General features: G+C 38.8%; 1 protein-coding gene across 1 annotated transcript in view; it reads right to left on the reverse strand.

Annotated features, from left to right (window-relative positions):
• Positions 1-3,357: 3,357 nt before the first annotated feature.
• The window catches only part of PPM1L (protein phosphatase, Mg2+/Mn2+ dependent 1L), a 241,430-nt gene continuing 218,945 nt past the window's right edge, over positions 3,358-25,842 (reverse strand). Inside the window, exons 3-4 of the mRNA XM_063442605.1 lie at positions 13,349-13,510; positions 3,358-4,989 (exon numbers count right to left, since the gene is read on the reverse strand). Coding sequence (XP_063298675.1) covers positions 4,643-4,989; positions 13,349-13,510 — 509 coding nt within the window. The 3' untranslated portion in view covers positions 3,358-4,642. The remainder of the gene's footprint in view (positions 4,990-13,348; positions 13,511-25,842) is intronic.

A 25,842-nucleotide genomic window follows, 5' to 3' on the forward strand; every position in this document is an offset into this window, starting at 1 on the left:
CTGCCTGCTCCTAAATGTTAAAGTATTTGCTTCAGCAGAAGTAATAGGTTGAGAGCATCTATCAGAGGCAGCCCATTGAGTGATACTTTTGAAAAATGCGACAAGTGTGTGAAAATCCTAAAGAAATCAGCCTGTCCATGGGACTAAAGTGGTAATCCAATCCACTTGTGCCTATTCACAAAATTACTTTATTTAGAAATAATGGACACTCTTAAGTGTCCTTATTAAAGCAGCACTGTGCTGGGTGTCTGCATGTGCACATTGCCTGTGTTTAAAATTTGTGGTCCATGCTGGCTGTCTTTAACGAGTGTGGGGTTTGTTGGCTGTGCGTCGTGTGTGTGGAGTGCATTAGCTATCTGTAATATGCAGGGTTGTTGGCTTTGTTTAATGTGGAGGGTATATGTAGTGTGTAATGTGTGTGTGTAGTGTGCGTTAACCATCTGTAATATTATGATTATTATTATAATTACTGGTATTTATATAGCGCCAGCATATTCCGTAGCGCTTTACAATATTATCAAAGTAGGAGATTTAACAATAAATGAGACAATAACAAAAACTTACAGGAACAATAGGTTGAAGAGGGCCCTGCTCAAACGAGCTTACAGTCTATAGGAGGTGGGGTGTAAAGCCCAACTGGACAAGAGTTAGCAATCAAACAAGGTGGAGTGAAGCAAAGCTGGAGGAAAGAATAGAGTGCTGCCCTTTAAGAGAGAGCAAGAGACAGGTATGTAAGGTAAAGGTTACCCTGGGAGGCCACAAGCTTTCCTAAAGAGATGGGTTTTGATGCACTTTTTAAATGAAGACTTGGGGAGAGCTTGAGGTTGTAGGCAGGCTATTCCATAGGAAGCTGCCCGCGAGAACAGTGGCGGATCCACGGGGAGGGGGGGGGGCAATGGGGCAATTGCCCCCCCCGAGATTCTCCCCTGCCGGCTAATGCAGGCTGGCATTGTCCAAGCGCCAGCCCTGCAATGTACCTGCGGACCGGGGAGGGAGATCAGTGATCTCCCTCCCCGGTCCGCAGGCACTGTGCTGACAGCCGGCAGGGGAGGGAGGGAGAGAGGACCCGGGAGCTCTTACCTGCAGCTCCTCTGGGTCCTACTCTCGCAAGCACGTAGCGTTGCTGCGGTTACCACGGCAACGCTCCAAATCTCGCGAGAGTGAACTCTAGCCCTGGAGCCCGGGCTAGAGTTCACTGTAACCACTGGACCACCAGGGATTCCCACTGGGACCAAGAAATGTCCCCCCTCCTCCTCAGTAAAGGCAAGAAGGGAGGGGGGACATAGAATATTTAATTTAATAAAAAATAAAAAAATTAAAAGCCTTCCTACCCTCCTCCCCCCCCCATACACACTACACACACTGTCCCCCATACACACACTACCCCACAAACACTGCCCCCATACACACACTGCCCCACAAACACTGCCCCCCATACACACACTACACACACAGCCCCACAAACACTGCCCCCCATACACACACTACACACACTGCCCCACAAACACTGCCCCCCATACACACACTACACACACTGCCCCACAAACACTGCCCCCCATACACACACTACACACACTGCCCCCCATACACACACTGCCCCACACATACACTGTCCCCTAACACACACACTGCAACCCTGACATACACTGCCGCCCTCACACACACACTACACCTTTCACACACACTTCACCCTTAACACATACCACTGCTCCTATGCCCTATATCTCAGCAGACCCCAGGTAAGTTGTCAAACTGTTCTTAAATGGTTTGACTACTTACTCAGGGATGGGAACTGGCACTACGGGCGCCATAACTACTACACTGAGCTGTAGTGGTTATTGTGCCTGGATTATTTCTTTAAATAATCTACAAGTGCCCCTCCCGAGATCAGGCTCTGGATCCGCCACTGCGCGAGAAGTCCTGCAAGCGTGAGTTAGCCGTAAGGGATGCGAGCAGTGGACAGCAAAAAGTCATTGGCAAAGCAGAGAGACCGAGAAGCGGCAGTGAAGATATATGGGAGGGGCTAGTAGTGGTTTGTTGGCTTTGTTTAATGTGGAGAGTATAGGCAGTGTGTAATGTGTGTGGATGTAAGGGTGCTCTGTTTTGCTACCTGCTTACCTTTCTTGCAGGTCCCTGGTGGACCAGACAAGGTTACAAAAAGGGGAGGAAATGAGCACTCGGATCAGCAGGGAAGCAGGATGCTCAGCAGTGTATAGACAGGTGGAGGAAACGGAGGAGGAGAACAGCCTGGGTGGAAGGTAGAGCAGCCAGGACAGCCTTGTGTGGAGCCTGGGGTCTGCAGCCCCTTCGGGTGCAAACCCCAGTAATGGCTCAAGCTCATTGCAGTGCTCATTAGTGAGTAGTGCAGGACAGTGAAGCAGTGATAACTGTGTTTTGCACCCAATGAAGGTTCAAACCACACTCCCTGGCCCCGCCCTGTGTCAGACCTGTTGCTTGCTCACTGTAAGGCTTAAGGGGAAAAACAATCTTCCTGCCCAGCGCCCAAAATTGCCTGTCCCGGGCACCAGGCGATAGGAATTCCTTTTCCCCGGTACTTAAAGGTAGGAAGACACTGGAGTCAAGTCCGCTGGCCCTGCTCTCCCTTCTGACTTGGAGTAAGGAAATAAGAATAAAATACATGTATGGTGTGTGCCTGAAAAGAGTACGTATACAATGGATATGTCCACCTATATGAGCACCTTCCACAGATTCCAATCTATAGCTAAATTCATGCAACCATGAATGGAGCTAACGGCAAGTTGATCTCTGTCGCACAATTACATTATTGGCTTGAGTAGCAGTTTTCTGATGAATGGCTGTCATATGATAAACTATGTAACTATGTAATATGTAGTCCACAAACCTCTGCTGAGCATGAGTTGATGAAATATCCTCAACTCATCTTCTGAAAAGACTGTAATGGCAAGAACTGGCTGACATGTGTGTCTGCTACTCCTAGTCAATAGAGAAGGTTACAAATACTATTGGCAACAATGGCATGAACTTCAAAAATGCTTCTTTTATTGTTCTGCGTTTTAATGCAGTAATTAAAAGTGTCCCTTTAACCCCTTAAGGACCAAACTTCTGGAATAAAATGGAATCATGACGTGTCAGACATGTCATGTGTCCTTAAGGGGTTAAAAGCCGTCTCACAGGAAAAAGAACATCTATTAACGTCAAACTAGAAGATCTCTGTCATGCCATTTATAAATATATTATTAACTTCATTAACCCTTCACCATTATTCCTGTGAGACCTGCATTTAATTCCAGGCTTATTTTAGAATGTGATTCTATTAACCTTTCCATTAGGATAGAATGGCAAAAGATTATACAATTCACATGAACTATACATTCATTGAGTGATTGCATTGTTTTATTATTCATTTCTATAAACCTTTTCTACAGCAGAGAAATCCAATGCTATAGCACCATTTCAGTAAAATTGGTTTGCCCCCAAATGCATGATGAATTACACTATTTTTACACACATTATTCCCGTTAATCTTGAATGACATGGTACAAAAAGGGTTATGAAAATGCTTCAGCAAACTCTTCACTAAACAGGAACCTTTGAACGATGAATATTCTTATTTCATTCAACAGGAAAAGCTTTAAAAGCAGTTCTAGGTTTTCTTATTTAGAGACACGTTCCCTTTTAACATCACCATGGCAAACACATTTTGTTTCAAATGTTGTACTTGGATTAATCTAGTTACGCATAAGCAACATCAATGAGTCCAACAACATGTCTCAGACAGTTGCAAAATCTGCTTCTGTCACAAAAAGTTAAATATATATATTTTTGCTTTAAAGTCCAATATGATAGATAGGTAGAAGCAAAAAACAAAAAAACAAAACTAAACATTGATGATGAAATATTATATGCCTTTTTCTGAATTCCGAGTTAAATATTATATTTGACTCCCATTTGTTCATAAATGATGCATTAATGTCTCAGAATGCACTCCTGGTTGAACCTTACTGATGTAATATACACATGGAGATAGTCTTGCCACCTAATTGGTATTCTGGCAGGTAATATACATTTATAAACACCATATAGTTTGCACGGAGCTACTAGTGGTTTCTTTTATAGTTGTCTTTTGGTGGATAGTATCTTACAACTTAACACAAATAATTTTTTCACTTTGAGCATTTGTTTTTACAAAAATAGAGTGAATAAATATTACATCTCTACAGAATGTCAATTCTAAATAAATATTGATATCATATGCACTACAGTGTAATAAGTCCGAGATAATTCTTTCCAATTACTGCAGCTCAGAGCTGGTGAGAAATCACTCAAATTCATTACACTTGGCATATTACAGATATTGTGTTGCTAGCACCCCCCGCTCCCCCCCCCCCCACCACCAATAAACAAAATAAATAGTAACATTTCAAAGGCAAGAACACTTTTTTGTTTTAATACAGATAGTTGCATGTTAATGGAGTAACAATGTTGGGTCATATATGTTTCCCGTTGGTTCATCATTTTACATTTGATGGATACATTAACTGTGATGAGGCCATGTTCGAGCCAAAGACATGGGTATAGGGCTGTAGAATAATCTTAAGGTTTGATGTTTTCTTACTAAGTTAAAATAAAATAAGTTGCCTGTAGTCCATTTATGGAAACTTTATTGATCTTCTGTTTTGCTACTATTCCTGAACTTTACAACCATGACAGTTATGTTATCAGGGCATCCTCTGTAAAATGACTGTAACACGATGCTCTTGGCTCCAAAATGTGGTTCGTCCAAACGCTCTTTGATAAACCGGACAGCTTCTTCATTGCTAAATGCATCCCATAGGCCATCAGATGCCAAGATCATGAATTCTGGCTGAAGTTTGTCCAGGTCAAAGCTTAATATATCGGGATCTGAGATGATGACATTTAGATTTTTCAGGGGATAATCTCCAAGGGAACGGGACATCGCCAAAATCCCTTGAACTCTCCAAGATCCATTGAAACTGATGAAGCCACCTAGAAAATAACAGAAACCAGTCATCATATTGTAATAAACTGAAATAGTCTAACAAGTGACGTTAGAAGTAATCATAATAAACATATAAATAAATGCATAGATATGTGTTTTAATCATTTTCTGATATGTAACACATATTATCTTGTTATAATAAACATCTGTTTAGTGAAATTTGTTGTCCAAGAAGCTATAGAAAAGTCAAACGGAAGAAGAAAGTATGTATTCTGAACTAAACACAGCAGGCAGTTGCTGGTTACAGTGTATGTCTGTGATGCTACATTTGGTTTTGATTTTAGTGGCTGCTTGTCTCTAGGTTATGATCACATTCACTGATAATGCATGAAAGGCCCATGTCAGTGGGAGTTAATATGTGCCATTTATAATGTGGGTAACAGATTTTAAGCACCTGACTCTTAAGCTCACATTTTTAGCTTAAAGTTTAATATGACTGCAATGTGCAGATGTTGGCAAGAACTGATTATTTCCCTCAATGGGTTTGCTAAGTGCTTGGTAACAAGCTCAGAGAAAAACACAACACAGGCCACTGACATACTGATGCGATACACCCAAAGTTATTAAAAGTACTTAGTGGTGGACTAGCAAAACCATTAACGGATTTATTTAACCAATCATTGTTAACCGGAGTAGTACCAGAAGATTGGAAGTTAGCAAATATGTGTTGGCTTGGGTAATTAAAATAATAGATCAGGGTGGTGCAGTAGACACTGCCTACCTAGATTTCAGTAAGGCTTTTGACACTGTTCCACATAGAAGGCTCATCAATAAACTGCAATCTTTAAGTTTGGATTCAAATATTGTTGAATGGGTTAGGCAGTGGCTAAATGACAGGCAACAGAGGGTTATTGTCAACAGAGTATATTCGAAGCTTGGGCTTGTCACCAGTGGGGTACTTGGACCCATTCTCTTTAATATTTTTATTAGTGATATTGCAGAAGGTCTTGATGGTAAGGTATGTCTTTTTGCGGATGATACTAAGATATGTAACAGAGTTGATGTTCCAGGAGGGATAAGCCAAATGGCAAATGATTTAAGTAAACTAGAAAAATGGTCAGAGTTGTGGCAACTGACATTTAATGTGGATAAATGCAAGATAATGCATCTTGGACGTAAAAACCCAAGGGCAGAGTATAGAATATTTGATAGAGGCCTAACCTCGACATCTGAGGAAAGGCATTTAGGGGTGATTATTTCTGATGAATTAAAGGTAGGCAGACAATGTAATAGAGCAGCTGGAAATGCTAGCAGAATGCTTGGTTGAATAGGGAGAGGTTTTAGCAATAGAAAGAGGGAAGTGCTCATACCATTGTACAGAATACTGGTGAGACCTCATTTAAATACATAAAGGGAATCCACACAATGAAGGAGGAGACTATATTTAAAAGAAAAATAACTACCACAACAAGAGGACATGGTCTTAAATTAGAGTGGCAAAAGTTTAAAAATAATATAAGGAAGTATTACTTTACTGAGAGGGTAGTGGATACATGGAATAGCCTTCCAGCTGAAGTGGTAGAGGTTAACACAGTAAAGGAGTTTAAGCATGCGTGGGATAGGCATAAGGCTATCCTAACTATAAGATAAGGCCAGGGACTAATGAAAGTATTTAGAAAATTGGGCAGACTAGATGGGCCAAATGGTTCTTATCTGCCGTCACATTCTATGTTTCTATATTTCTTAATCAGCTAAAGAAGGAATTTGGTGAAGTAAATAGCAATCTGACTGAAAGGGAATTATTTCCTTTTTTTTCATTACTTTACTGATAGTTTTCCAAAATAGCTTTAATTTTAAACAATCCCCAAAAATGTGTTGTACGGTCCCTGTCTCTCATAAACATCTCCAACATAACGGTGATATCTTAACATGCATATGTGCCAATCTAATAGGTACGAAGTACCATCTCATAAATATCTTAAAAAATGCTTCCCAATAAGATAGACTATGGGATGCTGTTTTAGTTATCTTAATAGTCTGCAATCATTGGGAAATAGGAAATGATGTACCCAGTTCTTCTTCCCATTTTATAATATGATTTGGTTTAACTTCTTTACCCAAATTTGAGAACGCATTGTAACATAAATATAGTAGTTTACTCTTTTTTATTTTCCCCATTCATTGATGGCCAAAAGGAGTTCTAACAAAGATATTATTTGCATGTAGACCTCTAAAATAAATAACATTTTAAGCCAAAGACATATGAATAATTATTTAGGTGATAAAGAAAATTTTCCATGAAAATCTGGGAAAGCCTTAAAGGACCACTACAGTGCCAGGAAAACAAACTTGTTTTCCTGGCACTATAGGGTCTTTAGGTCCCCCCCCATCCTCATGGCCCCCCTCCCGCCGGGCTGAAGGGGATAAACTCTTACCTTTCTCCAGCGCCGGGCTCCCTTGGCACTAGGGAACTCTCCTAACTCAAGAGCCGCGTGCGCCTTCAAACAGTCCCTAGGAAAGCATTTCTCAATGCTTTCCTATGGACGTCAGCGTCTTCGCACTGTGATTTTCACAGTGAGAAGTGCGGAAGCGCCTCTAGCGGCTGTCAATGAGACAGCCACTAGAGGATGGATTAACCCTAGTGTAAACATAGCAATTTCTTTGAAACTGCTATGTTTACAGCTGCAGGGTTAACACTAGATGGACCTGGCACCCAGATCACTTCATTGAGCTTAAGTGGGTGACTATAGTGGTCCTTTAATTTATTTTTCATCACATATCAGATTTATTTTATCTGCTCCTTTCCTAACCCATGATTCTACAGAAAAATACGACGTTATCGAAGGTGATGTAAGCACTTGTAGAGGGGCTAATTATAAGAGGTTAACTTTACCCATAAGAGTAGAAGCCCATTTCTTCCAGCAATGGAGCATATATCTAGAACTAGAAAGTATTGAAATTTTGTCGGAAACTGGTATCGTAGTTGGCCACAAAAGTTGATCTACCATATATGGTTTCATACATGCATTTTCCAAAATAGGCCATATTGGTGGTTTTGAACTAGAAATAGCTGTTAATCCCTGCGTAAGTATTGATGCTTTATAGTACTTTTGTATACATGGTATGCCTAGGGCTTCTATGCTAAATAATGAGCTGTCCGTAGGGGTCTCTTATTCCAAATATAAGCGTTTATAATGAACTGAAATTTTCTTACTATACTATTAGGTAATGCTACGGGTGTTGTGCGAAAAAGGTATAATATATGTATTATAATCATCATCTTTATTGAATTCACACGGCCTAATAATGATACCTCCCTGTCTCTCCATTTCACCGTTTGTTGTTTTAGTTTATATAGTTTCTTTTGGTTTTCCTGAATTAAGAGACTGTTGCATTCAGACAGGTTAATACTCACGTACTTAAGTGATATTTTACGCCAATCAAATGTATATATCTCCTTAAAAAATTGTATCTCTTGACTTAGGAATCCAATAGGTAAAGTAAAAGTTTTTTTTTTTAACATTATTCATATGACTCCATAGATTCTTAATTGATCGGAGGGGACGCCCACCTCTTACTTCACTGCCTACCTACTTGACCACAGTGTGTCTGCAGTCTGGATAAGGTGTAATCGGCATCACTAGAGGGTGCACATGTGATTTATACAGAGAAAGCACAGTAATCCCCAAAAACCCACTGGCCACCAGGGAGAGCAAGGTAGGGAGGCTGGATGGACCTCTTACTAAATAAAAAGAAATATGTGTATGAATGTGTCTGTATGTCTTTTAATTATGTGTGTGTGCGCTAGTATGTCTATGGTCATGGATCTCTGTGATTGTGTATGTATGAAAATGTATATGTGTTTAGTATGACAATCCCACATAAGCATAACAAATCCACTAAACAACTGAAAGATCAAAATTAGAAAAGGGGCTTCTCTAAATTATGATCTTTCAGCGGTTTTGTCGACAAGTCCATAAATTGGTACCGTTATGTATCAATCCAGCTGCTGTTTAGCTTGCAGCTCCCTTATTTGGTGTCCTTAAATAGAGAAAGCCAACATAAAGATAGCAAATAGGGGGTTATCTACTGAACAGTTGACAGATCAAAATAAAGAGGTGTCATTAGCCAATTTAAAATAACAATTTTAAGTCACTAATGTGAATTCTGTGCAGATTTGGTGCATGCTGGTCCTGGATAGCCAATGGCGGCACATTATCCCACCTCCCCCCATGGAAATTATTAGTGCACCCCCCATATTGACTGTGCTCCCACCCTATACATTGTTCTTAGAGACGGCTTAAATATATGTAATATACATATGTTAACAGTTTAGTTAGCACAATGTTCGAATTAAATTATCTATTAACTGATGCCATCTTATATTACAAGTACAAATATCCTTTAAATACAGCCCAACCAGCTTCTCTGTGCATTCAATGATGTGTTTTAGTGTATACTTAGCACATCTGCAGTCTCAGGAACTATTTCTTCCCAATATTAGCCAAAAAACGTTCCAATATCAGTTAGCGATGCCTTACACCCAGTAGAGATTTCCAACAGAATCAATCCAAGGCTCACATAAATTAAAAATACTAAACCAGGATATTGTATCCGATGTATTCAACACACTATTCATCACAAGAGCATAAAATTGCAGAGCTCTGAAAATCTGCTTACTTAAAAACTAAAACAATGATAATTTGTATTGTCAAATAGCGGTATGTGTGGTTTCATGAAAACAAGCAATAAATAATCTTCCTAACTATGTGCCATTATCCAAACACTGGTCTCCTAAGTCAGCATTCTGCTAACATTAAACCCAATTAATAGCACCAGACACACCGTATTTTAGCCAGCAGTGCATCTGACAATATTGTGTAACAGGAGGCTATTATTTTATGCAGAGGTGGCCTTAAATGGGATAAACAGAATATATATTTATAGATGCAAACTAACTGAGGTTTCTAGTTGCATACATTGCCCTATAACGGCTGTTTTCCTTAAATGGAGAGGCATTCATTTAAATTACAAGTTATCAGCAGGTCAAATCAGAAGCAGCACTGTCCAGAAATATCATTAATTCAATCTATGTCTGTCTGTCTGTTCCAGGACACACAGAAGAGAAGTATAATAAAGGTGAAGGAGAGAGGTAAAGCTAGGTTCAGAGACAGGAGGTGTAGGGTAAAGGATGGATTAAAATATAAATAGGGAAAGACGACAGAGAGATGATCTGTGCTACTGTACGACTAAAAAATAATAAAGGAATCTTACATTTTAATTACCTATCATCTTCCTCCCTCATAAAGATTGCGAATTCACAACTATAGAACTTATATGGGGTTGCACCTTTCCTAAGGAATGTTGAATGGGTAAGGCAGTGGCTGAGTGACAGGCAAAAGAGGGTTGTAGTAAATGGACTATATTGAAAGCATGGGCTTGTCACCAGTGGGGTACCTCAGGGCAGGGCTGGACTGGCCCACCAGGATACCGGGAAATCTCCAGGTGGGCCGTGGCACTTGAGGCCGCACAGTGCAGCCCCCAATACACACACTCACGTCGGGGCCACATGAGCTGAACAATGAAGGTCCTCTCTCACCTCAGTGTGTGGGTGTGTCCGTATGGATCAGTGTGTCTGTATGGATCAGTTTGTGTGTGTGCGTCACTATGGATCAGTGTGTGTGTGTGTGCGTCACTATGGATCAATGTGTCTGTGTGTCAGTATGGATCAGTGTGTGTGTGTGTCAGTATAGATCAGTTTGTGTGTGTGCGTCACTATGGATCAGTGTGTGTCTCAGTATAGATCAGTGTGTGTGTGTGTCAGTATAGATCAGTTTGTGTGTGTGCGTCACTATGGATCAGTGTGTGTCTCAGTATGGATCAGTGTGTCTGTGTGTCAGTATGGATCAGTGTGTGTGTGTGTCAGTATAGATCAGTTTGTGTGTGTGCATCACTATGGATCAGTGTGTGTCTCAGTATGGATCAGTGTGTGTCTGTGTGTCAGTATGGATCAGTGTGTGTGTGTGTGTGTCAGTATAGATCAGTGTGTGTGTGTCAGTATGGATCAGTGTGTGTGTGTGTGTGTGTCAGTATAGATAAGTGTGTGTGTGTGTCAGTATGGATCAGTGTGTGTGTCAGTGAGTATGTATGCATTAGCGATTGTGTACCAGTGTTTGTATGGAATACAGCATTAGTGTGTTTGTGTGCCGGTGTCTGTTAATGAGTGTGTATGTGTGGGCATCAGTGACTACATGCCAGTGTTTGTGCCAGTGAGTATCCATTAATCAAAAATATGTCTGTCTATATATGTTTTTCTTTAAAATGACAGATTTAATTAAAAATTTAAATTAAGTTTTGCTTTATTTGAGATTTGTTGGAGTATTATGCATTTATACATATGCACAAATGTGTATTTTTTTTTTAAAATTAGAAGTGAAATTCTAAATACCTCTATATTTGTCACCGCTGGCACAATTATTGATAGGACTGGTATAAAAATTTTCTGGGGCTGCCTTTTATTCCCAGTCCGGCCCTGTCTCAGGGATCTGTACTTGGACCCATTATCTTTTATATGATATGATATTTATGTCTTGATGGTAAGGTATGTCTTTTTGCTGGTGATACTAAGATATGTAACAGGGTTGAGGTTCCAGGAGGGATAAGCCAAATGGCAAATGATTTAGATAAACTAGAAAAATGGTCAGAGTTGTGGCAACTGACATTTAATGTGGATAAGTGCAAGATAATGCATTTTGGACGTAAAAACCCAAGGGCAGAGTACAGAATATTTGATAGAGTCCTAACCTCAACATCTGAGGAAAGGGATTTAGGGGTGATTATTTCTGATGACTTAGTAGGCAGACAATGTAATAGAGCAGCAGGAAATGCTAGCAGAATGCTTGGTTGTATAGGGAGAGGCATTAGCAGTAGAAAGAGGGAAGTGCTCATGCCATTGTACAGAACACTGGTGAGACCTCACTTGGAGTATTGTACGCAGTACTGGAGACCGTATCTTCAGAAGGATATTGATACCTTAGAGAGAGTTCAGAGAAGGGCTACTAAACTGGTTCATGGATTGCAGGATAAAACTTACCAGGAAAGGTTAAAGGATCTTAAAGGACCACTCTAGTGCCAGGAAAACATACTCGTTTTCCTGGCACTAGAGTGCCCTGAGGGTGCCCCCACCCTCAGGGACCCACTCCCGCCGGGCTCTGGGGGGAGGAAGGGGTTAAACTTACCTCTTTCTCCAGCGCCGGGCGGGGAGCTTTCCTCCTCCTCCTCTTCTTTCTTGCGACGTCATCGGCTGAATGCGCATGCGCGGCAGGAGCCGCGCTCGCATTTAGCCGGTCGCATAGGAAAGCATTCATAATGCGAAGCACGCAATGAGAAGCAGTGAGAAGCAAGCAAGCGCCTCTAGCGGCTGTCAGTGAGACAGCCACTAGAGGCTCTGGAGGCTGGCTTAACCCTCAGTATAAACATAGCAGTTTCTCTGAAACTGCTATGTTTATAAAAAAAAAAGGGTAAAAGCTAGCTGGACCTGGCACCCAGACCACTTCATTAAGCTGAAGTGGTCTGGGTGCCTAGAGTGGTCCTTTAACATGTATAGCTTGGAGGAAAGACAAGACAGGGGGGATATGATAGAAACATTTAAATACATAAAGTGAATCAACACAGTAAAGGAGCAGACTATATTTAAAAGAAGAAAAACTACCACAACAAGAGGACATAGCTTGTTGCACTGCAACAAGTCTGCAAACTTGTTAAAATAGGACCCACTTAACCTCTTCGTTCTATTTGCATATTTTTCTTGTTTGTCAATAACTTGCTGTTATACAAACTGATAAACTGACAAACTTATAAACTTCTAAAGTGCTGCAGAATGTGTTAATGCTTTAATAATGATTATAAAATGCGTAATAAAAATGGTCACAGACCCTCTAAGCGTTGTATATCAGGCTGTGCTTCAAACATGAAAAACCTGAATATCTTTTAAATGAAATGGTGTGACCATTGCAATTCCGCACATTAGCATATTATACACACATGCCACAATATATCAAAGTTGAGTTTAGAGGAACAAAGTAGGTGGATGATCAAAGAAACTACAAGACATGGACAAGGTCAGATTGAAAAAGGAAAAAATAAACAAAAAAACAAACAAAAAAAAAACCCCAGAAATTACTTTTTGGGACATGAATGAAAAAGACAATATGAGAAAAATAAGCCAGGCAAATAAAACATAGAATCTAAGCCTTAAAAATTAAATAATAAAGAAGCAATCCACAGGTTCACTAGATTATAATTTTTATACACAGACTTTGAATTTCATGGAACACAGTAAAAAAAAAAAATAGTGTATTTGTACCTTTAGAACAAACAGGCAAAACTTGTAATGCACGATCTTACCTGCTCTTTTAATCCTCTTTCTTTCTTTCAGCTGATATGGTTTGTGGTCGTGCGATAAAGGGATAGCGTTTCCATCCTTGTCACACAAGACCCCACGTGAATCGCCAACGTTAGCAACTGTGAGCTCTTTATCTGATAATAATGCAATTAAGCACGTAGTACCTGCAAGGTAAGATAATAGATGTTAAACATTTTTTCAGAATCTTGTCCATCTTCTTCAAACACATAAAACTGTTTTTGTCAGCAGAGGGATGAAACAGACACCATGTAGAAAAAAAACTACCTACAGAGAGCTTGTTGTTTGGCCGTGAAGACAGCTCAATGTCCCCATGAAAACTGAAATAATAGTTTGCACAGAGAAGGGGAGCACTGAGAGAACTTTGTGGAGTTTAATTAAACTAAATGGAAGCTTATTACTTTGGCACTTTATCAAAATAACTGTTTATAGTTGTGTTCAGCAGTAACAGTGTGGACAGGAGTATTAAAGAAGAATGTGTGAAAAGAGATGTATTTACATACATTGGTTGAATTATTTGGTCAAAAATAGAGAGCATATATCCACATACTGGGGAGCATACTATGCAGAAGGAACAAGGGCTTCCTGCCCTAATAGTACCGTGGTATATATGTCACATCAGATCCGAAGTATGTACATAGTCACATTTAAAGAGACACTTTACTGTCCAAATAAAATAAATATCACGGTTTAGTAGATATAACCCAATAAAAATCTTGCATGCCTTTAATTATGTATTGTTTTTATTGGGAGTACATCTAAAATAGCTTGCAAAAGCTGCAGTTCTCTTGTCTGCAGCCTTTGCAAGGCCTCCCCTTCTAACCCAGTCGATACTTTCTGTAGTTGTCTAATCACAGCTCAACAAGAATTCTTTGCAAGGCGGGTGCTCTTAGCAACAGCCTGTCTCTTGAGTTTAGCTCCATTGAGCTAAACAACTAGGAAGTAACAAGTCTGGTTGACTGCTAGGAAGGTATAACAAGGTCAATTTAGAAAAGTTCAAATTTTATATTTAAAAAATCTGCACTTTCTGAAAATTGAAAAAAAAGAGGACACACTCTTCACACAAAGAACTTCGGAAAGCTGAATTGATGTAGGGGTCTGGTGTATCCCTTTAACTATCTGGTAGACAGCCACTGGGGGCGGGCGCTTCCGGATTCATAACAGACTTTTGGTCCGTTATCTGACGCTGGGTGTCCTCCCGGACCTCCAGCGTCAGATTTTCCCCTCAGGAAAGCATTGAAAAATTGCTTTCCTCTGGGGAGGTCTAAAGCGCACGCGAGGCCAGGAGGAGCGTGGGCGGAGCCTTACCCAGCGCTGAGGGACATCAGCGCTGGATTCAGTTAAGTAGCTGAAGGGGTTTTAACCCCTTCAGCAACATGGGATGCGGGGCACTGCAGGATCCTGCAGTGCCAGGAAAACGGGTTTGTTTTCCTAGCACTGGAGAGTCCGTTTAATGAGAATACAACCTCAAACAAACTATAACTTGTTGCTGCTATGGTGTACTCTCAGTGAACTGCATCACATTAAAGTAACTTGCTTTGTCTGACGACTTGTCAGAGTTCCAGATTGTTCTTGTTTGTATCTTTCTGTTATTTTATCACAAAGCACAGTATCTTCTCCTTTCTCCATACAAGCTGACGTAACTTAGCGCCTGCAGATTAGTTTACAGGTTCAAGTGCGTATATAACCATATGTGTAGATATGGACCTATCCTAGTTTGGTGACGACTAGAGACAAAAGCTACAGTGTGGCCCTGAATAACAGTGAGTACCTATGTTCAAAAATCTACACAACTTATCTGTGCCAGGGCTAGAGAGAGTGTAGGAACTCTGAACAGTTATTCAAAAGTGTAATACATTTTGGCTTGCTTTGTATCTGATATTAGTTACAAAGTTCTAATGACCAAAAGCACCTATTTATCTACTATGTCCTGCGGGATATTGCTGTTTATTTAATGCTTTCCAAGTGAATCTTGGGTGAATATCAATAGCTGTTGGCCTAGATAAGAGGTAAAGATAAACACTTGCTGAGTTGAAAAAAAGCCTTGGGCTGCTGGGATGCAGACAGAACAATAAACATTATGAAAAATATGGCTTCCCAAAGTATACTTGTACACAGACAATTACTTTTGTTTGAGGATTCTACACAGAAAAGAAGCTATAAAGTGTTGCTGTTGGCCAAACGTAGCCCTAAATGTCATCCGTAGACAATCAACATTGTTCATTTTGGACAGGAGAAGAATCGAAAAGCTCTTATTAATGTTTTTTCACTCTTTAGCTCTTTGTTGTTGCAGTCCTGGCTCTTGCAGCTGTCTATCCAGCTCATTTGGAAGACGTGCATTGTATCTGCATCAGTAAATTGTGCCTGCTACACATGGTTCCCTGGCCGAACGAGTCACTGTCTCTTTATATAACAAACACACATTAGCCAAGTGCTACAGGCACATAGCGTTTTATACAATGCACGATCAAGATTTCTTCGTCTGCTCCAAAGATATATCTTAGATATAGCTAATGACTACCATTTTATTTGTTACCGACAGTGTATTATATTGCTCCAGGAATGTAAACTAGCTGTATTCCCATGTTGTAGGTTTAAAATCATTATAGTTTACCTTTATATTAATTAAAAACAGGAAAAAAATGATTCCATTACACACTTTAAAGGGACAATATTGTCACCAAAATAACTTTAGCTTTAGGAAGCAGTTTTAGTGTATAGATCATGATCCTGCAGTCTCACTGCTCAAATCTCTGCAATTTGGGAGTTAAATACCTTTTGTTTCTATCCATGCAGCCCTAGTCACACCTCCCCTGGCTGTGACTCACACACCAAAAAATGGTTTCACTTTCAATTAGATGTAACTTACTTTAAAAGTTCTTATTGCCTGCTCTCAAAAGTGAACTTTAATCATACACAGAATGCTTTTATGGGGTCTAGCTAGCTATCAACAGTGCAGGGGATAATACATTTTAAATTAAATAGAATTTGCAATGAAGGTAGTATAAACATTAGCTGACTCATTACAGGAAGTGTTTAGGAAGGCTGTGCAAGTCACATGCAGGGAGGTGTGACTAGGGTGTAAAAATAAAGTGATTTAACTCCTAAATGGCAGAGAATTGAGCAGTGACACTGCAGGGAAATGATGTATACATCAAAACTGCTTCAAAAAGCTAAAGCTGTTTTGGTGACTACAGTGTCCCTTTAACACTCTACCCGCTATTAAATAAACACACACACATACTCTCTCCCACTGGGACATACTGCAACTTGATACTACTCTGGTGAAGTCATCAAGACTGATGACTTTTGTCCAATCAGATGCCTTTCATAGAGAAGTACTAAGAACATAGTGCATGCATGGCAATCACTGCTATCCATTTTTCCAGTGCTTCTCTAAGAAAAGCAATTGATTTAATGCTTCTCACAGAGAAGCACTGGGTGTGGACACTGACACTTTTTCAGTCCAGAGCCCTTAAAGCCTGTTTAACAGCCCCTAGTGGGCGTGGAAAGTGCAAACTGTTGAAGCCATTTCTGCGGAATGACATTGGTGCCATTTGCAAGGCTACAGGGGCAGCATCTATGCTCCAAAATAATTTCATGAAAATATTCTAAAGCAAACGATTTTGCTCCTTAGACTGCTCCTTTAAACTCTCTTGGTATTAATGGAAAAGTAAACACATACTTTAAGGACAAATTGTATTTTATAATTGTATTATATCATTATAATATCCTGCTTCTACCCAGGACATGTACCTAGTGCTCAGATATGCTCCCCAATTGGACATGTTTAGTATTGGTTCTAACACAGATGTACACTGTGCATATTATACATACACAACGGTATACTGGTTGTGACAGCCAGGACACAAGTGACGCTCTATCCTGATCTGTTGAAACACTTGATAAAACCCGGCACCCCCACCAAAAAAAAAATAAAAAATAACAAATGGGTGGAACTACAAGCGTGAGTAGGCCTAAATGCAACATCCTTGTCAGGAGAATAGGGCAGAGTGAAGGAGGCATATTAACATCCACAAACCAGGAAACACATAGACTAAGCAAAACTTGTTACTAAGTATTCAGTTTATATTAGCTAGCCCCATTAGAGTGGTAGGCTTAAAATGACACTCTGCACCACTAATGCACTTTAGCTTGCTGAAATGCTTTATATTTCAATGGAAATTTGCACTTCTATAAATAAACAATGTCATACTAAGATGGCTTTAAAGCAGACAATCGCTCCTGTTACTTCCTGGTTTGGTTAGCTCAGTGGAGCTAAATTCAAGAGGCAGCAATTGCTCAGAGCATCTGTCTTGCAAAGACTTCTCATTGAGCTGTATTGGAAAGTCTGTGATTTTACAGCCACAGAAAGTCTAGATGGGGAGGGCTTGCGAAGGCATCAGAAATGTAGTTTTGCAAGCTGTTTAAGAAGTAAAACCCCAGTGCAAAATATGAATGTCTGTTTTCATTTGGATATATCTACTAAACAGTGATTTACATTTTTTTTGTATTTGAAAAGTGTAGTGTCCCTTTAAGCTGCAATCACAGTAATTTCTTATCTCAACCGGTGTGATTATTAGCCTGCTAATAGCTGTCTGAGCATGATGAGTTTGGTGGTAGCACTAGAGTGTCAGTGACTGCCCTTCCCTCCCTATTTCATATATTCTAGAATCTAGAATGTTTATATTCTAGAATTCTAGAATTTTGATAGTTTTGCTTGCAAAACAATGCAGAGTAAAATTATCTTTCGCTGTCAAAATGACCCTAAAGCGTGCTCATTGCAGACTTGTGCCCTTTTCCATTGTTGATATTCTGTAAATGTCAGAGAGACAGATATGGATGCCACTTTTTAATAATCATTCTCATAATTTGGCAAGGGCAGTCAGATGAACTGTACCGGAATCGTTCAGCAAAGCCTTATGTTCTAATTACATTTCTCTGACTTTGCTCCAAAGGATATCACTGCGTGGCAAAAAAGACTGGATGGCAGGGAAACCTTGTCCATACAGAAGGGCTGAAATAGAGAAACCAAAATAGATTGATCGAGGGAACCAAATGCAAAGCCATCAGTTTTTAGATGTTTTGCCAAAGCTAAAAACAACTATTCTCTCAATGAAATCTGTATTACAGGCATCACTTAAACAATTAGCAGAAATTAAGCAAATATTATCTCCATGAGTAAAAACAGACCCTGGTGGACTAAACCTCCTATCATGCTCGGCAGGGCAAAAGCCGCATCTGTTGAAGATTAAGAGGACCTCTTCTTAATCTGCTGTTTCCACTAGTACTATATATTGGGGGATAAGGTTACTTTACAGACCGTGTCCTTAATTTATCTTCTCCTCCTGTAAATGTGTTGCCACTGACTACATCTTGTATAATATGTGCAATGGCTCATTTAATGGTACAATGACATTATAAAGTGCGCTCATGCATGAGGTCAGTGACATATTTAATGTCAAGGTTCAGTAATAATATTTGGCTGCATAATGCTGCTAATCTTCCCGTATACTATACCTGCCCCAACACTGCTAGCTAATTAACTATTAGAAACTATTGAAGATACTTTTCACAGAGCTTTAGCTGTAATTGTCTCCATCATTTATCTACATTAAAATTAACTCACAGACTGTGTTATTTTCAGAGAAGACAAAGCACCACATTTGTTCGATGCTATAAATTCAAAACCGAAATCAAGAACCCACTCATAGAACAAAAGAAAACAAAAAAACACAACACTTCCAATAGCAGCCAACTGTCAGCAATAACGTAATATAAGGTCCGTTAAGAATTCTGTGCCTAGAGGCGACTGTGATATATATCTGACCCTGGAGGTGGTTGCAACATGACTGCAGATCAAATATTGGAAGCCATGTCCACAATTACTCCACGCAAACTCCAAAGCACAGAAACAAAAAAACAATGGGAAGTTCCTGCTGACTGCTCCACGTTTAAAACTTTGTGCCCAATTGTTCTTTACACATTAATGGACATGCTATTTCATTAGATCCCGTCTATGGGTCAATTGAAATGAAGGTCATCATGCAAGTTGTCCAAGTGGAAGGGATTTGGAACTGGAATCAATCTGGTTATAAATAACCTCTAGAAAAATAGTCATTGTAAGACAGCTTTTCACATTAAATATACCGATCAACTGAAACTCCAGAATGTAGCCGAAACTCATTTTAAAAATGTATTTATTCTGATGAAAACCCGGGCTCTCCACATGCTTCTGATCAAGTACCGAGAGGTCAGATGTTTTTTGCGGGATCTTTTTTCCACCATATGCCCTACATTATAATAGACTGATAAACGCACTTTAAATTTACAGAGTGTTCCCCTTCCTGTGAATGTGATTGTGCCCACTGGTTTGACATGCTTACAGTTTGTTCTCTTTGATAATACCAATACAAGATCCCACAATTCGTCAGCTGAGCACATCCCACTGTGTTTATTTGTGTGGTTATAATAGAGGGAGGGTTTTGTCTGGTGATAGTGCAAGCTAATGGCTGCTGCTATTTTTTTTTTTTCTTTGTTGGAACGTAAATATCAAAATAGAGCAGCAACTGCGAATGTAGCTGGATGTGGGTGGATTCAACTTAAAATACAAAAAGTATTAAGTTACCAGACAACAAGTTATAATGTAAGGGTTATTCAGAATATCCACAATTGTGGATTTTAGTCAAAAATAACTAAACTGGATAAATTATCAGCCCGGCTAAAGTTTGCAATTCCCTTAATTCATCATAATTCCATCTTTACTACTTAGACAAGATTCCCTTTTTATTTACAACTGACTGGCAAATGCCAATTTTTAGGCCAAAGCAGCTAAGCTGGAGAATTTTATGCAGCTATTTTGGCCTAACATTTGAAATTCCCTGATGAATTTCTGACAAGTTTGGTATAAACCTGTATATCTCAGTCTATTTTGTCTAATGCATACACATGCTGAGGATAACTCCCAAGTGTCTATATGTAGGAGGGACACTTCCTATTTTAGGCCCACATTCCCTAGTCACTCTTTTCTATCACAATGCCCCTCTTTCCTAGGAGCTCCATATTGTTTGTATGTCTCAGTGTAGAATGCAGCAATAATACTCACAGTAATAATCTTTAGAGGGACACTATAGACACCATAACCACTTTAGCTTAATGAAGCAGTTTTGGTATATAGATCATGCTGCTGTAGCCTAACTGCTCAAATCTCTGCCATTTAGGACTTAAATCACTTTGTGTATACAGCCCTAGACACACCTCTCTGCATATGACTTACACAGCCTCCTTAAACACTTCCTGTAAAGATTCATCTAATGTTTGCACTTCCTTCCTTACAAATGCTGTTTAATTTAGAATTTCTGTTATCCTGCTTGCTTACTAGCTTGTTAGACCCTGTATGTAATTAAAATTCAATTTACAGAGCAGGACATAAAAACTTTTAAAGCAAGTAAACATCTGAAATAAAAATGAAACGTTTTTTTTTTCCATGCAGCCTGCGTGAGTCACAGCAAGGGGAGATGTGGCTAGGGCTGCATAAACAGAAATACAAGTCATTTAACTCATAAATGGCAAATAATTGAGCAGTGAAACTTCAGATGTATGATCTATACACCAAAACTGCTTCACTAAGATAAATTCGTTTTGGGGATATAGTGTCCCTTTAAACTACAATAAATGTGCTTAGAAATCAATCTGTGTAAATAAGATACATTGTTCTTGTTATAAAATACATTTTTATTCCATAACTTGCCATCCATAAATCATCTACAATTTCTCAGAACAGCCTGTCCCAAGACACATACCACCTCACACCCCTAAAATTAGTGTCCCTCTTTGTCTATTTGGAATGTTTACTAGAAGTTAAAAGAATATTTGTGTCAAATTGATATCCAAAGCACTTGGTGCATACCCTCCATCCTTAAATCTCTCCTATAAAATCTAGCATTTCTCAATGCCTCGTTACATTAAATGTCTCTTTTAAAGTCATCAATCAATGATGAGTTATTTTTCCCTGACAGTGCAGTACTATTAATTCTATATTCTACATCTCAAAGTCTCACCTGCATACATTTACCTCCCTTAAGAAAACTCCCTAGCTTCCATATTTCTTGCTTTACCTTGGAGCTAATATATAAGCCCTCCCCCAGAATTTGTTGAGTGAAGCTGCCAATTCCACTGAGACTTCATTATTTTGACAGTTGACTTCATATTAATTCAGAAAGTTCTTATCTACATGGCAACTTAGGTACTTGGTAATAAGAAGAACCAAACTAGAGCAGTTCTCTTCAGATAATGGTATATTATGACAGATGAATAGATATTGCTATAATAAAGCTGATGATCCACAAACGTATTCTACCACGAGCCACACTTGGGCACTCAGGTTTCTCCAAGCCACTGCTGGCCACACCCCATAGCAGGGGTGCAAATATGGAGCCCCGGATGTGTTAAAACTACATCTTCCATGTTGCGTTTCTATCTACCTTTTATACAGTACAGTAACCATTGATACCTTTTAAAAAAAATTTTTTTTTGTGGGTATGCGAGAAGAAAACTCATTTTACAACATGTGCATAAAGAGATCACATGTATGGTATACACTTAGAATAATCGTCATGTAACATTCACACAATCACACAAGTACTATACAACCCATTTTTAATTATGAAGTTACGGCTTATCCCCCTCATGATGAGCAAAGGCTATGCAATGAAATGCCTAGGAGGGCACTGGTGATCAGCATGGTGTGCCCTGCTTAAGGATGTTGGGGCTGCAAACTTTACATAGGTAAGTGCACGGGAGGTTGGGAAAGCGTGGGTATTATGGCCATTGGCCGCTCAAGGTTTAGTGTGGACCCCCGAGTATCAGGCGGAATTCAAGGCATATCGCCGTACCCATGGCGAGGAGCCTATAACCAGTGATACCTTTACACTCTTTATTGAGAGTGTTTCAGCACTGAAACCGCTATGGAAGGAATCCTTCAGTCAGTTGCAGTACAATTTACAGGCAGGACAGAGGAGAATGGTTTTACATGCACCCTGGTCTGTAGTATTTTTAAGGGTGAAAAAGTCTACTTTTTTATTACAACTAAATAGTGAGTGTGTTTGTGATTCACTAGTTGTGCTCTCACGTTCATTGCAACAATCCCAATAAGCTTAAATGCTATTTTAAAATTACAGTAAATGGGCATATTGGTCAAACTAGTTTAAATGGACAATGTAGGCTCCATAATCACTAAATCTAATGGTACACAGACGTGAGAGTTTTTTTTATCAAAAACGTTTTATAGCAGTTTGACAGAACTCAAGGCTCCTGGCACAAAGCCCAGCCATTCTAGTATGGCCCTGATTTAATATTTATGAGTAAACTTTTAAAATGATTTAATACTTTGAAAAATACTTTACTATTGCTATTTTTTTTCTAGATATTGATTTTTTCATTCACAGTATATTTTTTATATTGGAATATTTTGAAGGAAAAAAAAAATAAACATTGAAAAGTTTATACAAAAATATTAAATCGAAGACTATATAAAGAGTTACTTCCACATTATCCATCCAAAGCAGACCAATCTTGAATCACAATGACAGGCTGTGAGCACAGATAGTATTTTTGGAGTATCTGTGTGGCTGACTGGTTTTCCAGAGAAAGGAGTAGTCATTTCAAATCAAGAAAACTTGAGTCTTGGTCACTGCCTTGAATATGAGGAATAATGAATTGTTCAGAGTAAAGAATATATACAGACATTTCTTGAAATGTGAATATTTTTACTAAAGGCACGTGAAATGTGAAGGAGATTGGAGTCTTGCCTAATTGGATGAGCATAGTGGAGCAGTCTGTACATCAAAGTCATCAAGACCTAGGCACGACGCAGAAAGCCGGACCTACGCACAACGCAGACTAGCAAGCCCAACATGCACAGCTGCTAAAAGTGTCGCTACTGTCATAATATCCTCAGTTCAGATATAAAGTAAAAAAAAATATGATTGCACTGCTATGCCTTGTAAATAGGCTGCTCTCTAACTTTACCATCCGAAGAGGAAATTCTTCAGCAGGACTGGATCTAATATATTGTACAATGTTCTAAACTTGTATAATACACACACAAAAAAAAAAAACACAAAATAGAGCTAGTATATTATTTTGGTAATTTTATTTAGCATATTCAACTCTGGCGTTCCAAAAAACACCCCAAATCAAACGTTCTCGGTGGCCAACTGAGTCAGAATATATACAGAGTGCTAGGCAGAAACCGACCTTAATGGTGTCATATGGCCTTGAATGCAAGTGATAACTAATTTTTCTGGGATTGTGAGAAGGATGAAAACAAAATCATGATTCTAGCAAATACTTTTTTATCTATTTATAATTATTAAGAATTTTTTTAAAGTAGGGATTAAAGGGAATTTAAAACTACTATAATAAAAAAAATCACTACTTTTAAATAGTTTTGCATGAATTGCGTTGTAGGTAGACAAAAAATATATACATTTGGTTTTACATTAGGTTTTTATACAAGATAATTTATTTTATTCTTTTTTTTTTTTTTTAACAGTTTCTCACTGAACTTTTTGGTCATTATTGCTAGGTGCGGAGTATAAAATTAGACAAAGATCCGTCTGTATAATTTGCGCGGTGGCCCTTAAGTGAAGGCTGCTGAAAGTATTTGCTAATTGCAAAGAGGACAATAATTTTCTTCAGCTAATGGGCAATAATGAACAGTAAGATTTTGAGCCCATTTTAGGAAACCTCAGAGGACAAGTGGCAAACAATATAGAGCTAATCAGTTGCGCACAGACTAAAAAGACACTTTATTTAAAACCCCTGTTTTAAAACAGCATGTAAAGACAGTTCGTCTGCTTCCCAGAACGGCAACAATCTGACTCCAACAGTTTAATGGCATGATTTAATGTAATTACATCCAGCCATCTTCATTTATTGAACCCAAAGTTAGTGGCACTGTGGGCTGAATAAGAACAAAATTGCTTGCCTATTCTTTAACCTTTTCGGTACTGGTATATTAATGAATAATATTTAACAGGCAGCCAACACAAAAATGCACCAACACAGATCACTATAAAGATATTATAGATAAGCATATTGCAAATGATGTTCTGATTGCATTAGTGCCAGGATGCCAGAGTTTTGTGTATTAGTTAAAGACCATAAGGTTAAAGGGATTCCTAAAAACCCACTAGAATGTTTTAAAAGATTTAAAAAAAAATAAAAAAAAATTACTATTCGGTACACACATGTTATCTTACATTTTACCCTACCATATTCCTGCCTCACCCTTACCAATTTTTTTTTTTTTTTTTATACAGAGCAAAGCCGATTTTAAGTGATCTTTGGTTAGGAACCGAACCAGACCAAAGTTCACTCTGTACTGACGGATCATTGCATTCACCTTGCGATAATGTCAGCAGTCATCATCATCTACATATTCACCTTTTGCAGCAGAAATTGTAAGGTATTATGCATGTACAAACTTTAAAAAAAAAAAACACACACACACACACAAAAAAAACCAGACACTAATAAAGAGTTTATTCAAAATAATATTGTGATCATATTTTAAAATTATGTGGTTTTAGAATTATGTGGTAGTGGTTTTAGAATTATGGTTAGACTGGTAAGAATCTCACCACCAATGCGCTAATTGAATTTAGCGTGAATTTGGGGATACAGAAAACATTGCCTATTGTTAATCCTCCCTGTCTAATACATTTCATGTATTGATAACTTCAGCAAGCTTCCATCTAATCTTGTAACTAACTGCCTTAGACAGATTGTAGTGTTTTGATTTTGCATGAGTCTATTTTCTTATAAGTGGCTATTTATATTTTAATTTATTATATCTCATATTTGACAACTAGCAGACTCACTTTTACAGAAAATAACAGCAATAAGTGATGCACTCTGGTTACAGCTTGAAAACTGCACTGGGATTAGAAGATATTTGCTTCTATATATAAAACAGCATCATGCAACTATTTGCTCTGTTGCTGTCATGATTGAACTATTTGTAAAGTAGATGTGACAAACCCAAATCAAATTGAGGGCCAATCTGTACAATCACAGCTCAGGCACTGACCCATTTCCCAGTGTAAATCTCTGAACAGAGCCACATGCAGACATGTAAGAGGAAAGCTCAATAATAATCACACACATTTATGACTATTTATGTGTGTTTTAACTATACAATATATTCTCACTCAGGTAGTAATTTAACCCTTTTAGTTGTATCTTATTCCAAGTTGTATAAAAGTTATATTTTGCCACATATTAAACACTTGTTTTAGAGGGTGTAACTAGGGCTTTGGTTACAGGAAGGAAACAGTATCAGGAATATAGAGGCAGCACATTCCTGTGACAGAGCTAAGGTCGTTTGTAAAAATCTGTCCAGTCTGAGAGCACCACAGACATGCTCAGTGTCTCCCTTAAGGTGATTTCTCAAATACCACACTCAATATCCAGT

The sequence above is a fragment of the Pelobates fuscus genome, chromosome 2 (genome assembly GCF_036172605.1).
Source record: "Pelobates fuscus isolate aPelFus1 chromosome 2, aPelFus1.pri, whole genome shotgun sequence".
Classification (NCBI taxonomy): domain Eukaryota; kingdom Metazoa; phylum Chordata; class Amphibia; order Anura; family Pelobatidae; genus Pelobates; species Pelobates fuscus.